This window comes from Chaetodon trifascialis, chromosome 16 (assembly GCF_039877785.1).
Source record: "Chaetodon trifascialis isolate fChaTrf1 chromosome 16, fChaTrf1.hap1, whole genome shotgun sequence".
NCBI classification, from domain to species: domain Eukaryota; kingdom Metazoa; phylum Chordata; class Actinopteri; order Chaetodontiformes; family Chaetodontidae; genus Chaetodon; species Chaetodon trifascialis.
In genome coordinates, this window is record NC_092071.1 from 5,703,076 (window position 1) to 5,720,868 (window position 17,793).

At 38.6% G+C, this 17,793-nt stretch overlaps 3 protein-coding genes across 3 annotated transcripts; 2 read left to right on the plus strand and 1 right to left on the minus strand.

Moving 5' to 3' along the window:
* Positions 1 to 5,708: 5,708 nt before the first annotated feature.
* On the minus strand, positions 5,709 to 8,671 carry bacc1 (BPTF associated chromatin complex component 1). The gene is made up of 6 exons (XM_070982601.1): positions 8,312 to 8,671; positions 7,818 to 7,912; positions 7,300 to 7,401; positions 6,631 to 6,860; positions 6,374 to 6,478; positions 5,709 to 6,052 (listed from the first exon to the last, which is right to left on the minus strand). The coding sequence occupies exons 1-6, from the start codon at positions 8,330 to 8,332 to the stop codon at positions 5,988 to 5,990; spliced, it is 618 nt and encodes a 205-aa protein (XP_070838702.1). The 5' UTR covers positions 8,333 to 8,671; the 3' UTR covers positions 5,709 to 5,987.
* A 64-nt stretch (positions 8,672 to 8,735) lies between these two features.
* On the plus strand, positions 8,736 to 11,536 carry rnasekb (ribonuclease, RNase K b). The gene is made up of 3 exons (XM_070982898.1): positions 8,736 to 8,944; positions 9,881 to 9,963; positions 10,550 to 11,536. Exons 1-3 carry the CDS (start codon positions 8,867 to 8,869, stop codon positions 10,692 to 10,694), a joined length of 306 nt encoding a protein of 101 aa, XP_070838999.1. The 5' UTR covers positions 8,736 to 8,866; the 3' UTR covers positions 10,695 to 11,536.
* A 4,301-nt stretch (positions 11,537 to 15,837) lies between these two features.
* On the plus strand, positions 15,838 to 17,682 carry LOC139345062 (uncharacterized). The gene is made up of 3 exons (XM_070983521.1): positions 15,838 to 16,318; positions 16,970 to 17,197; positions 17,380 to 17,682. The coding sequence occupies exons 1-3, from the start codon at positions 15,842 to 15,844 to the stop codon at positions 17,629 to 17,631; spliced, it is 957 nt and encodes a 318-aa protein (XP_070839622.1). The 5' UTR covers positions 15,838 to 15,841; the 3' UTR covers positions 17,632 to 17,682.
* The last annotated feature ends 111 nt before the right edge of the window (positions 17,683 to 17,793 follow it).

Below are 17,793 nucleotides of genomic sequence, written 5' to 3' on the forward strand. Positions count from 1 at the left end.
TTATGCTTACTGCATTATGTAAAGAAGCCAAAGTTTTCAGAAATTAAAATGTTTTAATGCAAGGAGTCGTTTAAAATACAGTATAAATCAGGCACTACCTGACAAATAAACAAAAAAGATAAGAAGATTACAAGTCAATGGCTGCAGATTTCTGGATCAAATGAACATGCAACTCCAAAATTGTTTATACATGTATTTCTTACGATAACATGCCGTAAAAATCCAATTAAAGGTTACGAGAGAGCGGTTCAACCCCACATTGAGGCAAGCTTTAGAACATTTAAGAACAGTGTTTTTCTTAATTGCCAATAATTTAGAGAGTTTGAAGTGGCGAGAAGCAGGATAGACTTTTCTCAGAGGTAACAACACGCTGCCAAATTCATATAGCTGCACAGACACAAAGTGTAGCTTTAAAACAGTCTTCTGTTTGTTAAGTTTAACTTTGCACACTCGGCATCCCACACAGTTCGTTAAGTATGAGGAGAGAAACGTTTTTAATGTAGCTGGATCAAAATGTGATGTGGACTCTGGAGGTAAACATCATCGGTCTGCACTTCGGTGCTCGATTCAAAGAATGTTTTTAAGCCAAAAAATCTTCATCAGAAAGTGAGTTTCGTAAGAAAAATCTTAATAGCTGTAATATAAGAAGAACAGTATTCATTACTGTGTTTTTATCTCATCCTCCTCACTTTATATCCTTGCTGGATTTCCCTCTCTTTGTCTGCAGATGCCACATTCAACAACCCATTATTCTGAAACCCAAATAGTCTGAAAAGTGTCCTATTGGACAGAAAGTCCATTTCTCCAGTTGCCTGTTGTCCCAAAATTGAATGGCAGTTGCCCTGAAGGCCCAGTGCTCTGATCCATCGTGCTGCATGGACGAGGTTTTTGCCCTTAATAGACAATGCTTCAGACTTTACATCCAGCGACAGACCCTCACCCTAACCCGACACTGAGACATTCAGAGGAAAGACGACCAGGGAGAGTATTTTCAGAGCACTGGGCTTTTATTTTTGGCCTGTCAGATAAATAGGCTTTCCGGGAATGAAACATTTTTCACACTATTAGGGTTTCAGAACAACGGTCAGTCCCTGATTTGCAGATGTGTCTCAGGGCTCAAATCATTGTAGTAAATTTTTTTTATTAAATATACATTTCCAGTGCGATTGGAGATTTTCTTCATCTGTATCCCTTCTCTGTTTTACATCAAACTATCACTTTTAGCCAAGTGAATTTAAATCAAAACTCTACTAAGGCAAAACCGAACCTTTTGGAAAACTGGGATGGTCATTTTATAGACTAAACAATTTAAGGATGAATCAAAACAATGATTAGCTGCAGGTCTAAAGAAGACCAAATCAGGCTCCTGTAACAACATGGCTTATCTACCGAAACTACTTTAAAGATTTACAAAAACCTCCAGTCACGCTGGAATTGTATGGTTGTTAATCGTCTCTTAATTGATCTGGGCCCTGGTGACTCTTTCTCTACCCTCGAAATATGATTTTCAGGAATTTTTCAGCATCCTGCTTTATGTTTAGATTCATGTGCTTCACAAATGTAAGATGATATGAAGCTTTCTGCTGTGGACATTAAGTTTGTTTTATTATAAACGTTACCTTTTTTTCATAATGCCAGTTACACCTTAATTAGTCCTTCAAAGGGTTACTGACCTGATGCTGAGGTGAGCGTGGGAGAACATCCGTTCTTTCTTTCTGTTTTTCTGTTTATCGTCAGTGAGACAGAAGCTTGAGCATGTAGCGAGAAACCAGTCCATGTTTTTCAGTATTAAAGCGATATTTCACTCTGGCAAAACGCGGTGATTTCTCAGCATGAATAGTAACACTGAAGCCATTACCCATAGTTTCCCGCGTCATGCAGTTTAGATCTGACCTGACTGAACAGGTTTATTTTACAGAAGCCCAGAGAGGACAAGGCCACAGATTTTGACATAATAATCTTAACTCAAGGTCCCATTTGTAGGTGTTTCCAGAGCTTTTAACTGCATATTACAGTCATCATTGGATGGAGTCCGCTCAGTTGTCCTTCGGGTAAATGTACGTCTTTTAATGATAGTTGATCTCCATCTGCTAAGGCTGTGATATATGGTTGAAAGCTCTGGGGGAATTATTATTTTGTTTAACTATTTATTTCAAGGTCAAGAATGAACTTGCATGCTTGGAAACATTTCTGAGTTGTTGATAATCTCCGTGTAAAAATTAGCTTTTCCAAAATATTTTAGTTCAGTTCGACTTAAAACAAAAACAAAAAACAAAAAAACAGTCAAGATTAAAATTAAAAAGATTTTTTTAAATTTTTTTTTTTTTTTTTTTTTTTTTTTCAGGTTTTGATGTCAGATTCCCAAACTTAAAAGCTTTTCATTATCACAAATGTATGACTCACAGATCAAAAGAAAAAAATTTGCTGCCATGAAATTTGAAACTGTGAGTCATGAGGAAACAATAAAATACTACAAATATTCGTGCCCTCGGGCTGTCTGTAGTTTTGAACACAACTCCAAAGACTTAAGTTGACTTTTTAGAGCATTTTTAAGTGTAGTTAAAGTCAAAAAAGCAGCTAAGCAGCTCTGAGATTGGTGTCTTCTCATCTAACTTGCCTCCAGTGATAAACACTTTTCCCCAAAATATCAAACTTTTTGTGTTTTTAAGTTTTCTGTGTTGGCTTCATTTCCGTTGTTCAGGTATCAAAAGTTTGAAATTTTTACGCACTTTAAATGTAGAAAGCAGAAAAGCTGTTTAAAACTGTTATAAAACCTGCATTATGTCATTTGACTTTGATGATTTTTGACCCGAAAACAAGGCTGCTGGTGTCAGGTTTGTTTTAACATATCAGGTCAAAGTGCTGAAAAATGACACGATCTGCCAGAATGAGATACAACTTTAAAAAGGGCTGCTAGAGTTTTAGTGGAGATGATTAAAGGGAACTAAAAGCACATCTATAATAACATTCACAAAAGTATTTTCAAACTGTACATAGTTTTTTTTTTTTTTCTTTCTTTTATTTTGGACAAATTCTCTACATAAGACAAATGAGATGATGTATTTTTATGCAACTGTAAAATAAAAGTCTATATTCAAGTGTTCATTCCCTCCTGATGATCTCATGGCTGTAAAAATAACGCAGAATGACTTTTTAGTTTTTAGTGGAAACAATTCATCTACAAACTATAAACATATTGTATATGAAAACTATCAATAAAAGTCTGTATTGTATCACGTGTTTTGTTCATTTTCTGTGCCATCAAACTTTCTGTTGATCAACTATTTCATCAATAATCATTTCAGCTTTAGTTATTCCAGTAAACCAATCTGCTGCTGCTGTTTTTTAATACTCTGAATTAATCTTATTTTGCAGTTGTGTCCTTTCACCATAGGGGGGCAGCAGCTGGTTTGAACAGAAATCAATGGTCCTGTAAAGACCTCTTAGCCTACGTTTACACGTTGCAGGGTATTTTGGAAAACAGATATTTTGGCCCCTCAGTTTTCAAAAATAACATTGTGCACACAACACGGATAAATCCGCCGTCAAGCTCATCATAATTATGCCAAACCTATGGGCACAAGCATAAACATAGGTCGCTCATATGACGTTAAGTATTTTCAGTCATGTTGTGACGTTAAACGCTGTTTAACCCAGCTTACACACCAACAATTAGCCGACGTTTTCAGAATCACCCTGCATCTCCACTTTGGCCGGAGTTATTAAAAATTATCGTTTTCCCGGAAAAAAAAATCCATTTGCGTGTAAACGAGAGGCCAATCCGCATGAAAACAAGCGTTTTCCCGAAGTGTAAACGTAAGCTTAATCACCACAAACCAACTATACAGCAACGCTGACTGTGACTCAAACATCATCCAACAAAAACAAAAGAGACGAGCGACTTGTTCTGAGTTTAGTTTTTTTTTCTTAGTCAAAATTGTGTTTTACATCACTCAGCCACTGATTTATCAAATATTCAAGTCAAAAAGCTCATTTTCTAACTCGCAGCAGCTACCATCATGACTGGCGACTATCAGAAAAGCTGACAAAGTCTGCTGGTCCAGATATTTCTTCTTGTGATCAAATCTCGTGTTCAGTTTGAAAAACCAGTGAATGTATCTATTGTGTGTGTAGCAAAGCCTGATTTATGTTCTTCCTCTGAGTCACAGAGCTCCACTGCTGGCCAAAAACTATTTAAAACACATCAGTGAGTCACACCATTTCACTGGCTGACGCGTTCCTTCATTACCACGAACACACACTATTCTGACTCAGTCCCACACACACACCGTCCTGCTGCCCCAAATAGGACCAGAGTGCCAATATGGATTAATCCGCCACTGGAAATGGTCCCCCAAAAAATGCATTTTTTTCCTCCTGTTCATTTGAAACTACAATGAAACTATATTTCTGAGGTGTTTTTTAAGAGTCACGTCTTCAAACAAATGGGCTTACAGCTGAGAGCCTCAGACAAGAAGTCAGAAAGTACTGAGAGACAGAAAAACGTTTGTTTGGGTCTTTACATGGGATTTGTTGACAATAATAAATACATATAATGATGCCATTTGTACTTGAAAGTCCAGGTTGGTCTCAGGGAAACTTTTCCCTCAAGTTAGTAATTTGTCTGTCCAGTAAATTTATTTTATTCTCTGATTTAATAATTCTGCAATCAATTTAGTGCCAAGTTGTCACCTTCTCTCCGTCGGTCTCACTGTGGACTAACACAGTTTGATATGTGGATATATTTCAAGCTCCTGTTGATATAATTTACACGGTAACTGACTGACTTTAAAAAGGACTTCCTGGAAACTTCATGCCTCTTATGTGTCACTGGGCTTCACTTCCCATCCTCACAAACATTCATACCTGCTCAACTTTGATTTCCAGAATCCTTTAATGGTTCCTCTTTTTCCTGATTGAAACAAAGATGGCGGCTTGAAATGACTCCTTGCTTGATTTGTACAACGTGAATCAAAATAAAAACAAGTATTATCAATCATACTAGTATATGCTGATTTTCTCTCCAATATTTAACATTTTAAGTATAAAAAGAAGCTGTTACATTTAGTTTCTGTTACATAGAGTGTAATAAAATAAATTTACTAATAACAGCTGCCAAGATCAGGAATTACAGTCGCAACTTAAGAATTACGTTTAAACATTTTTGTTGTGCATCTGATCGAATGCTTTTCCATCCAGAAGGTTCAAAGAGTCTTTGAGTATTCTGGATAAATATTTTCAGAAAGCAGGACTTCTTTTTTTTTTTCCAAACATCGCCATATTTATTTCCAAGAAACCAGAAGCTGTGACTCAGATGTTACCTGGACTGAGGCTACAGGTCGATGCACAATAATTAAATCGAGTTAACATGTTCGTTTGAGGATGAAATAAGTACTGAAAGCACAAATGACTAATTTGAGTGAATGATTTATCGACTCATTTCCCTCCTGATCACATTGTTTCTTCATATTAAAGCGCCTCTGCAGCTTTACACACTTTAAAGCAGATGAAGTCAACACTGACCTTTAACTCTACATTATTCTTCATGATAACACAGGACATTAAAAACTGACACGTTTCTTTTCAGACTGAAGCAGAAACTGACCTTAAAACTAAAACTCGCTGATGAAAACAGAATTCTGCTACAAAAGCAACAAAAAAAAAGTGACCTGAAGTTCATCAGTCAAAATGTCTTTTTAAAAAAAAAATAAAATAAATCAGTTATTTTAAATTTGGTGGCTTCAATTATTTCTGTCACTTTTGTCAATGTAAAGGATTTGATCCAAAGAAACATTTTCAACCAAACGTATTTGTGTTTCTTACACTTTGAACTTTAAAATGAACACATCGATGCACAGAATCGGGTCCAAGTATTGACGGATGAACGTCAGGTAACAGGAGAGTAACAGAAGAAGAGGAACCTTTGTGAAAATAATGACACTTCTGAATGTTTCTGTAGTCCTGGGAGGCAGCTGAGAGGTCAAAGGTCAGCGGGACAGGAGGGGAAGGTCACTGGAGTTCATGATGAGGCTGGAGTCCAGGTTCAGGCTCTCTGAGGAAACAGATCAAGTCTCAAATGTGACGATCTGCAGCTCTTTGTCTTAATCGATAATGTAAATTTACAGCGCTACTGTATCTACTGAATGCCAGCAGGCAAAAGAGTGATGTACGAGAGAGGGATCAACAGACAAACAAGGTGAAAAAACAACAACGACAACAAACAAGAGGAATAATTAAGAATAAAACACAAACATAAGAAGACAACTAGAAAAAGTAAACACTTCAAATAGAAACTCAGCCTGTTGAGACGTGAACATGAAATGATGCTTGTAGACGTGTTCTGTCCTTCAGTGAACCGCTGTGAGACACTGACCTTGGTCAAAGTTGAGTTTCTTGCTGGAGGAGCCATCGCCGAGTCCTTCGATGTCCACCAGGTCGCTGTTCACGTCCGAGTCATTCAGAGCGCTGAGCGTCACATCTGCAGGGAGGAGGGGGAGGGGGAGGGGGAGGGGGAGGAGGAAGAGGAGGAGGAGGAGGAGGAGGAGGAGGAGGAGGAGGAGGAGGAGTGTCACCGTCATGTCTAAATCTCATTTGTCAGAACTCACTTCCTGCCATTTCTCCATTTCTCACCTGCAGTCTTCTGTTTCTTAATAGGTGGGGCCAGAGAGGGGCTGTTCTGCATGCCCGTCGCCACGACGACTTGCGAGGTTGGCACGGCAATCATGGCGGGAGCTGCAGGAGCTGGCGTCGGCGTCATGGTGACAGTGGTTTTCTTGACGGTCTTCTTCGGGGATTCAGAGGAAATAGGGACTCTGCTGTCCTCATACAACTTCCTCTTCACCGTGCTCTTTATCTGAGCTCTGCAGAGGAAGAACACGACGAAGTGCTAACACCTGGTTTACAGGTTCTATCTGTTTACTTGTTAAACAACAAGTTAGTCAGCAGATGTAGTTCAAGCGAAGATCAAACCTGACAACCCCAGAACATATTCAGAGGATTTGTGCAGGATTATTTATTCGCTTTCTTGCTGAGAGTTAGATGTTCGGATTGATACCTCGTGTGTACAGTAAATATGAAACCAGCAGCTGGTTAGCTTAGCTCAGCATAAAGACTGGCAACAAAGCCACCAGGAAGTGCACCGAGCTTTGAAGCCATTTGACATAGTGGCCAAATGGTACACCTACATGGTTTTCACCTCAACTGAAGGTGAATCCTTAAATGTTTAGAAAACCCATTAAAAATAGCCCCAAGACACCATGAATAATAGACAAACGGCTCCTTTATGACAGGCAGACTCACACAGTGCGCTCTTTGATGACAGTGCTGATGTTGTTCAGGTCGTCTCCAAATCGACGCACCGCCAAACGCAGCATCTCGATCTCTGTCTCCGTCCATTTGGCTCTAAGGACGAAGACACTTTATATTCAGCACACAGAGAGGACGTCTGCATCTGCTTCTGTCTCTGCCAGCATTTACAGCTCAGCACACAATCATTGCTCACGTGATAAATTACGGAACAATTAACTTGCATTGATCAATGTGTCCCTTGATTAATAATGTCATCACTGAAGACGACATTGATTACAAAATAAATTACTGTACGATAACATTTCTTGAGCTTCATCACACACATGAACACACCACATTGTGATCACAATCTGAACTCCTAAATTCAACATTCATTCAGCTAGGGTGGGCGATCTGTCCAAAATCTTCCATGACAGTATGTGTAACTTTATATCACAGTAACGGTATACATCAAGATGCAGTAATTCTTCAGTAAATTCAGCTAAGAAACGGTCGTGTGTGTGTCTCACCCTGCAGGGCTGGAGTCTGACACCGGGTGCAGCTGCATGGTCAGCTCTCCCAGCTTGGTGAAGGCAGCTCCTGCTGCTGAGAAAATCTCACCCACCTGCAGTGAAGAGGATTGCGTGATGGTTTGGTTAATTAAAGGCAACATCACAGGTCAAAATAAAAACATTTTGCCGCTTTAGTTTTCATATAACTGAATATCATCATTATATGGTTATTATAGTGCAAGTATTCAGGAAAGTTTGGATTTCTATTATAGGAGTACATGTTTGGAGCATTAACTGTATGCTGAATCTACCTCTATATATAATCAAAAAAGTTAAAGCACTTTTCATGACGTTTATATTTGTGCTATAAGCAGAGTTGTTAAATTAACAGATTTCTGTGTGGAGTTTTGTGTACAGCTGTGTGATCTGCTTTCTTACAAGTCAAGATTCGCTTTGATGCACACTGTCCGTACTCTTACAAGTGAGTCTACAATAAGCAGGTCAGAACTTACCTTCGCAGAGGCAGACGTCATTTTAATAAAGGTGTTGAAGCTCTTTTCTTTAAACTTGTTCTTGTCAGAACAATCACACGAATATGCACAGCTAGCCGCTAGCTAAAGTTAGCTTCTGTAACGTTAGCTAGCTCGTTGTCGTTAGCAGGCTTCCATTGAGACCTCGGAAATGTTTGAAAAAAATCGAAGTATTGGAAAATCTTCATCCGATTAGACACCGTGAATCCTTCAGTGTAGTTTATATATTACATATTAGGAAGAAACAAATACAGATATCGTACAACAAAGGTAGAAAGGATAAAGGAAATGTTGCGCGACTTTGGAAGTTGCACGCCATTGGTCAGTCTTAGAGGAAAAGGCGGGGCGTGTCACATTTGACATTTTCATTGGTCTCTGTGCTGCGGATCACGATAGATCTCGACATTCACCGAGTAAAACCGAGTGATGAGGATCAGCTGACTGTGAGGCACTGACGTCCTTCGATGGAGCGTTTCTCAGTTTTGTGAATCAAAAATAAATCCAGCTTCTGATTGTTCGACAAGTCCGGACATTGACATGCCGTCGCTTCTCTTCTGCGGGCCGAAGATGGCCGCGTGCGGAATAGTGATCAGTATCTGGGGAGTCATCATGCTGGTAAGACAAATGGATCTCTGGCAGGGGAGCGGACTATTTCCTGCAATTGTAACGTTACTGATTAGCTAGCAAACCGCTCGCAGGGACGTAGATTTTTTAATTCAGAATACATATCGGATATCTTCCGTGCAAAATTTTATAATTTCGTGTGTTTGAAGTTCACGAGACACTTAAAACGATGAAAATCAAATCGTCTGTCGCAAAGTAATCGTTGAACGTATATATGTGTCGGCAATTAGACGGGGCCCAAGTAGGCCAAGCTAAATACACTGTACGTTAGCTGATATTATTGCACCAGTAATCAATTACGTCCACAGCTACTTCGATCAATTAGGCTGTACTGAACATCTTTGCCTTTGTAATTAACTCAAGTGTCAAAAAAAAAGAAAAAAAAAACAGTTGGAAAAGAGTCATGTGACTCTTATTTTTGCACTCGTGACGTTTCAGAGTAGGAAGTCAGTTTTTCCACTAATAAGATGCTTTAGTCAGATGAAATAAGATCAGATGCTAGAGGTAGGAAACATACTCATCTCATAATAGAACCCTGTTAATCCCAAAAGGACGTTACAATTCTGCAGCAGCCACTTCAGCAGCTAAGTCTCAAAAATAAGTGAGACAAATACAGACAGAAGGCCAAATTGCCTAAATTGTTAGTCAGTTAAGTTTTGTTTTGTTTTTTTGTTGATTGACAGATTACTTCAGATCTAATTTGCAATGCTTCATGAGACATTTGAGAAAATGTAAAAATTTGTGTTTATCCGGCTCCATTTACATCTTAAACACATCCACACTAGTTCGTGGGTTAGTTTCTGAGAGGAAGCTGGTGATTGACTGATAGTGTTACACATTAAAATCACCATCAGCTGCCTCTAACTTCTGCTTTACTGCTTCTGTGTCCATGGCCTCATGTTGAGAAACTCTGTTGTTTTTTTCCAGGCCATGTTGGGAATCTTCTTCAGCGCGAAGTCGGCCGTGCTGATCGAAGACGTGCCGTTCACTGAGGAGGACATTCGTAACGAGTGAGTGTCAGAGCAGCAAATTAAACAAACACATCAATCAACAGGAAATATCTTGGATTACTGGTGTGTTAAAATAGAGCCCAACCAATGTATGAAGCTGGGCTGTTTCGAGCCTATCACAGACATCAGTCCATTAGAGGAAACATAAAGAAAGCTGCTTGTTTCTCCATAACAGATTCAGGAAAAAGGTTTCACTCCAGTTATTCTTCTGAATTCTGTGTCAGTCAGCACACTTTACGACTGAAAAATATTTTGGAACAGTTTTGCTAATCAAATAAGCAAAAATGGCAAAACACTCACTGGTTCCAGCTTTTTAAATGCCAAAATTTGATGCTTTTCTTTGTTATACTTGATGGTTAATTGAATAACTTTTTAGTTTTGGACTGTTGGTCAGAGAAAATAAGACATTTGAAGATGCCAGATTGGGCCGTGTGAAATTTTTGCATTTCTTCATCAAAACTGATTGTGAAATTAGACAGTATATTGTCAGATTTTTGGTATTAAATTTCAGTCTCAGAAATGGAGTATCTGATTATGATTAAAGGTGTGACAGATGCAGTAACTTGCCTCCTCTTCTCTCCTGCAGTAAAAATCCACCTCAGAACATCTACGCTCTGTACAACCAGGTCGGGATCAACTGCTTCATCGCCGCGGGCATTTATGTGGCGGTGGGTGCTGTGTCGCTCTGCCAGGTCCGACTCAACAAACGGCAGGAGTACATGGTCACATAAACAGCTGCAGCTGCAGCTGCGACCTGACCTCTGACCCCTGACAACCCGAGGACCTGACATCAGCAGCTGGAGGTCATTTTCTGTCCATAAAGTTTACATTACAGTGTCACACAACTTCCTTTAGAGCAGACCAATCAGCAGCTGACTCACCAACGAGTCATTTAAATCTCAGTTTGGGGCAATGTGATTGGCTAAAATGTTAACATAGTGAAGGCAGATGGTCAGGCGGCACCTGAATTATTTATTTTAAAGTTCAAAATTTTGTTGTGTTTGTTGTCTGCTGTGGTGTTTGTTGTTGTTGTATGAAATGTTGCATAATTCCTTTAAACTGTTTTTTTCATGAAAATGACCAAATGTTGATTCACTTCGCTTCAAAACTCCTGAACATTGCATTTATTTCATCACTGAATTAGTATTAAATTAACAAGGGAAAAATTAGAAATTAATTCATCTTCATTTTCATCAATTTTCTGTCAGCTGGTTGAACATCTTAATAATGCTTTATTATTATTATAATGGAGGTGACACCTTGACAGCATAAACTGATCATTCATTTATCATTTTATATATTCTCCATCACTGTTTCTGATGTTTGTTTTGTACCTGTTGAAACAAACTGATCAGAAATAAAAACTTCAAAGTGTCGATTCCACAGAGCTGCTGACATTAAACCAACTTTCAGAAGAAATACAAATGTTAAAATAAAGGTGTGTTCAGGCTGTTTGTCATTAATGCTGCTGTGGATCAATACAAAGGTGTTTAATGTGACAAAATTATGGTGGATAATCCTTTGCAATAAAGTGTGTGTGTGTAAAAACTAAAAGATCAGTCTTTTTTTGTTGAAATTGTTCTTAATTTGCATTAAGATTAGTCTGAAGTCTTCTGCAAATTACATTTAAGTGAAGAAGTGCTCCCCACTTATATACCAGGAACTCAAATTACTTCCTTTAATTTTGATTTAAGTTCAATAGTAAATGTTGAATCAGGAAGCAGTTTTGACTTGAGTTTAAACTTCAGTCAGTGAAGTCGATGATGTCCAAAGTAGAAGTTAAGTTGAGGATGGTTGTACAAAAACTCTGACAAAGATTAAAATATTAGACACCACGTCACCATTTACACACTATACATAAAGTAACTTTAGATATCAATGTAATGGAGTAAAAAGTATATTTCCCTCAGAGTTACAGTGGAGTTTAAGTATAAAGTAGAAAGTGGTTAGACTCATGTACAAGTCCCTCAAAACTGTACTTAATAACCGTTCTTGAGTAAATGTGCTTATTTATTTATTTATTTATTTATTACCAACAACTACTTTTAAGTACGTGCCTGTGAATATTCTCATTCATCCAGGTTATTGTGAGCTTCAGGGCATTCAGTCGATCGCAACTGGACTTTGTCAGTTTGTCTTGGAATTCTTTGTCTGTCTTTAGTTTTGTTGTGCTGGGCAAGTTGGGCTTTCAATGTGAATTCTATGACTTTCTTACAGACATCTTCAGGTAGTGATGACATAAGTTTGTGCTGTAGGTTGTCAAATTTCACTTTTAGGCTTTCAATGGTGAAATTGACCTGCCTTACTCTCTCATTCAGCAGTTGTTTTTGAGCCTTTTCCAGGATTTTGTCGGTCCTGTAGCCTTTCATGGTGGATCGTAGGCGTAGGCTTACTGGTGTGAGGCTGTTTTGTCTGCATCTCAGGTTAAACCTGAGACGGTTTTTGTAATCCGCCATTTTCCGACCCATCCTTTCATATTCCCACACCATTTTTAGGGTAAAACAAAACAAAACTAAAGACAGACAAACAAAGAATTTCAAGACAAACTGACAAAGTCCAGTTGCGATCGATTGAATGCCCTGAAGCCTACTTTTAAGTACATTTTGCTAATACTACGCTTGGGTAAAAATGTAAATGCTTTTTCCACCACAGACTGTGGCTAAACTTCTAGCTGTCGTTGTTGGAAAGCTGCATTAGCTTACATGCTAACAGCACAACACAACAAACCACACTTGTTTGTGCACACATGACTCAAAGTGAAAGTGCGCCTGTCTGCAAATCTAGGCGGGAAAGCAGGCGAAACCATTGTTCACTGAAGGGGTGTACCGTGACTTTGAATCTGGGTGTTATGAGATTAAACAGTCAAAGTAGGAAAAAAAATAAAATAAAAAATAAAATATTTGATGATGAAAAATCTCTCTTGGCATATATTTTAGGATTTATTATTGACGAGCAGAGTGACAAGCAGATCGGTGAAAAATTACCTGTTACCTTCTTAACTGCAACCCAGAAAAAAAAAAAAAACATTCAAGTTTTCCTGTTTGACACGGAGAGCATCTCTGACTGCTAACAGCCCTCAAACATTAAGGAAGAAAACGTTGTGTTTGAAGAAAAGGGGAAAGTAAGTATTAAGTAAATTAATTTTGCTAATTTCTTGTGACATAAAAATCAGTAAAAACATCTATTGAAACAAACTCTAAGCTCGTGGTCGTGAACAAAGGTAAGGTGAGTCAAAGAGGAGCCTAAAGCTATGTTTGTGCTTTATTAGTGACTGACGTGACTAAGTGTTATCACTTTTGTTGGACTTACTGCAGCAGAATTTAATATTAAAGGTTGTAAACTACATGTGGTTCACCGTTTATGTAGTCTTTACTGGAGGGATTTGGCTTGTTTAAGGTGTTGATTTGTCAAATGTAAAATTACATGTGTAGTGGTTACTGCTGGTAACGACATGTTTAGGCTTTAAGCTTTCCCAACAGAGCAAAAGATTTTTAAAAAAGTAGGATCAAAAGAAAAAAAAAAGGAATACACTGTACACAATAAACACTGCTTAACCAGTGTTGGAATGTAACTAAGTACATTTACTCAGATACTGTACTTAGGGTACCTATTTGAGGTACTTGTAGTTTGCTGAAGTCGCTTCTTTTCATGCCAATTTCAACCTCAACTCTACTACATCTCAGAGGTAAATATTATATTTTTTACTTAAATGCATTTATCTGACAGCTTTTACGCACAAAACATATGAAGAGTTTACATATTAATCTAATGATTAGTTAATGTTTAGTTAATCAAGTAGTTGATTCACAGAAAAGTAATTGGTACCTATTTTGATAAAAAAACATTTCATGGTTCCACCTTTACAAAATGTGATGATTTCCTCTAAATCATTTTCAGAATTTTAATGTATTTTTTGATAAAACATCATCACAGTGTCATTTTGGTCTCTGGATTCTCACCATCTTCAGAATGTTTACAAACTAAACAATCGATCGAATAATGGGGAAAATAATCAGCAGGTTAATCCTTAACGAAAATAATCATTATTTGCAGTCCTATATAGAATCATTTAAAATGAGCTCTGCCGAAACAAACTATGACAGTAAAATCCTGCACTTACACTAATGATGACCTCCAACACTGCGCTACATACCAATCTTCAAGCATATATATAAATAGATATCTCTAACATTTCTCTTCTGTCATCTCTCTATGTGTCATAGATGTCAAATATTTCAGAGAAGGAGTGGAAATCATCTCTGACCTTCATCCTGGAGGAACTCGACACATCACAGTATAGTAAGATGCTGGAATGTTTGAACGAAATCCCAAAAGGTCAGAAAAATGGCAGAGTCAGAGAAAAGATGCCCCAAAAAATCATTGAGCACTACGGTGTAGAAGGGTCTATTTCTGTAATCAATGATGCCATGGATGAGATACCAAGGAAGGACTCCAAAATCCAGGACCAGCTGCGCCCCTTTGTGGACAATCTGAGGAAAAGACTTGAAAACAGGAGCAAGGGTTAGTTCATGTAATAAGTTTTGAATTTGTGGTTTTTCCTCACTATGGGTATTAATAAAAATTATTGAATTAAACAACAGGACTAATCACAACAACTTTTCCTGTTGGATGGTCCAGTTTCATTTGGTACTACCTCTGTTATATCAGTGTCAATCAAAATTCATGTCAACACAGCCACAGTCCAACCAGAAGAGGCTTCACCATTTCTAAAAAAAAATGGCAAAAGATCAGCAGAATCTGAGAAATGATCGACACGATAACCAAAAACTGGAGGTGGTGATGTGCCCTGCGATCGGCTGGCGACCGGTCCAGGGTGTACCCCGCCTCTCGCCCGTTGACAGCCGAGATAGGCTCCAGCCCCCCCGCGACCCCGAAAGGGATAAGCGGCATAGAAAATGGATGGATGGATGGAGGTGGTGATGAGAGAACGATGATGCTGGCTGAAATCAGTCTTTTTGGAGAAGGGTGATGGAGAGCTGAACAGTTTGAGTTGGTGTTTCAGTTTGTTTCAAATTTCATTTTCAGGGAAGAAGAGGAAACGTGATCCACTGGAGGAGGAAGGAAGGCCTGCAGCAGGTAGGTCAACAGACCAACAGTGCCTACCATCTGATAAATCTGCTCCTTTATAATCCCTGCTAATTTGTGTAATTTCACAGCTGTTATCATCAGTTAAACGGCTGTTTTTTAGCTACAACCCTGATTCCAAAAAAGTTGGGATGGTGTGTAAAACGTAAATAAATACAGAATGCAATCATTTGCAAACAGACTGTTTACTGACAACAGTTTGATACTATCACCTGTTACTAATGAAGCTGTTCACCTGTGGAATGATCCAAACAGGTTTTTGGAGCATTCCACATTTTTCTCAGTTAGTCACAGTCTCAGAATAAGCAGATATTTACAAAAATCAATGAAGCTGATGAGGTGAAACATTAAATATACTCAACTTTTTTGGAATCAGGGCTGTGAAACTCTTCTGAATAATGAAATGAAATCCGCAACTAAACAGTGTAGAAAGACTGATTGATGTTTGTTTCTCCTTCTGAAGATCAAAAGAAGAGCTGTCGCACTGACAAGGTAGGAGCTCTGAAATAAACTTGATGCTGAGTTATTCTCCTTGTATGCATTCGTACACACTGACTTATGTGGTGGATATATCAAAATACTTCCAGTACATCATGAGTGACTCTGTACAGCTGAAAATAGTGAGACTGTTACAGGAGTACAATGTTTTACAAAATAAAGGCCAGTAATTATGTTAGTTTCTTCATTATTGGAAACTGATCACTGATGAAATGTTTGTTTTCCAGGAGAGAAACACTTGGGTAGGTGCTTTTTCTTTCACTTCACACCTTTCATGTTAGTGTTGATGTTGCCTTCATGGAGATTTTTTTCTCTCTGTATGCAGAAGAAATCCATCTGTGATCTGAAATCCAGCAGTGAACTTCTAGACACGGATGTCATTGCTGGGAAAGTTGTTCAGAAATCCGGTCTGCGCAAGTATCAAACCAAAGAGCAAGAGAAAAAGTTTTTCTTTTATCTGGCAGTCGTTGATGAGACAGCCAGCATTAAAGTGATGGTATATGGAAAGAAGCGCTATCCAGAGATCAAGGAGGGCAAATTCTACCTCTTCAGAAGGCTAATAAGAGATGACAACCGTGTTAAGGTGACCACTCAGAGCAAAGTGTCCGATACAAACTCTGTTGAAATCCCAGAGAAGCTTGAGATGGAGGCTCGGACACTCATTTATTCTGAGAGACCAGTTTGCTCCATTTCTGAGGCCAAATCATCTGATGACAAGACAGGAGTGAGTGTTGAAGGAACCGTTACAGAGGTGAGAACTCCAATATTCATATTCATTGTTTTTGGTCTCTACCAACTTCTGAAGGAAATATCTGGCTCTTTAGCTGCTAAATGCTCCACTGTGTTCACCAGCTAGTCTCAAACTCTGTCCGCTGTTACCTGCTGAAGAGGTCGTGTGCAGTGGCTTCTTTATCTCTGAAAATGAGAGCCGCAGTCTTGGAAACCTTCGCCAATCGTCTAACAACAATTTAGCCTGTAGGGGCTCCAGGGCTTCCAGTGCAACCAGTGGATAACACAGATCACAGATATTTACCTGTATGCAACCAAAACCATCTCAAACGTGATTGGTCAATACAATTCCGACTTCAAAGGAAGACTAGAATGCTTCTGATAGCAAAATCTTGTCCATGTCCATAAACACTTTAGTTTTCCATTTTCAAGATTGAATAAAAGAATTGAATGAACACATGATAGGTGGACCAACACTAAAAAAAGTTAGTTTTTTAAATGAAAACTAAGACAACAAAGTTGTTGATACAAGATGCCCGATCAGAAGTCAGACTGGTGGGAACATCAGCCACACCTTTACTGAATAAATTCTGTTTCTAGAAGTAAGGAAAATGATTCAGCTATGGGCATTTTTTCTAGTGTGGTTTTAATCTTGTGCTTTTGGTTTGTTCAGATTGATCCCATTGAACAAGTTAAGCTGCGGAGCAAAGAGATGAAAAAGAGGCAAAGTTTTAAACTAAAAGACGACACTGATTCCATCAAGATCTACATGTGGGGTGAAGAAACCAAGCAATGCAAAGGATTATCAGTTGGAGATGTCATTAAGGTCACCGACGTGAAGATCAACAAGTTCCATGAAACCGTATCACTCAACTCAACTGGATTCACCCAAATTCAAGAGGTAGCTGCAGTGATCTGCTGCTCTCTAACGTCACATATCAGACAGAATGTCACTGATAGTCTATTGATAATACATTATACATTCCTCACTGCTTAGTTTATGAGCTGTTAACTATTAAACAAGTTAAAGGGGGTTAACTTAGCCTGACTGCTGACTGTTCATGGCAATCTGTCTGATCACAGGTTCAGAGTATTGGCATCCAGAACGTGAGCTTTGAGATTGTAGGAATCATAAAAGCCACGAAGAAGGAGACTCACCTGGAGGCATGCTTCAACCAACAAGTGCACACGTTCGTGGTGGCTTCTCGACTCCTTGCAGAAGCATTTGGCTTGAAACTGGAGGGCGATTATAAAGAGATGTTCCTTGGTGAGCTGCCGTTCTCAGCAGATGCAGTCATAAAGGGAAATAGAATTAAAAAAATTAAAGCTGCTTAAAAGATGTGACAGCGTGTCGTTCTGCAGGCTTCCTCTTTACAAATGATGAAATAATTGATGGTAACACATTGGCTTTTAAAACAGACAGTGATACTTCAGTCACAGGTGAGCTGTCACCAAGTTACCACAGACTGATCAGCTAAACACTGACTTATTCTCTCA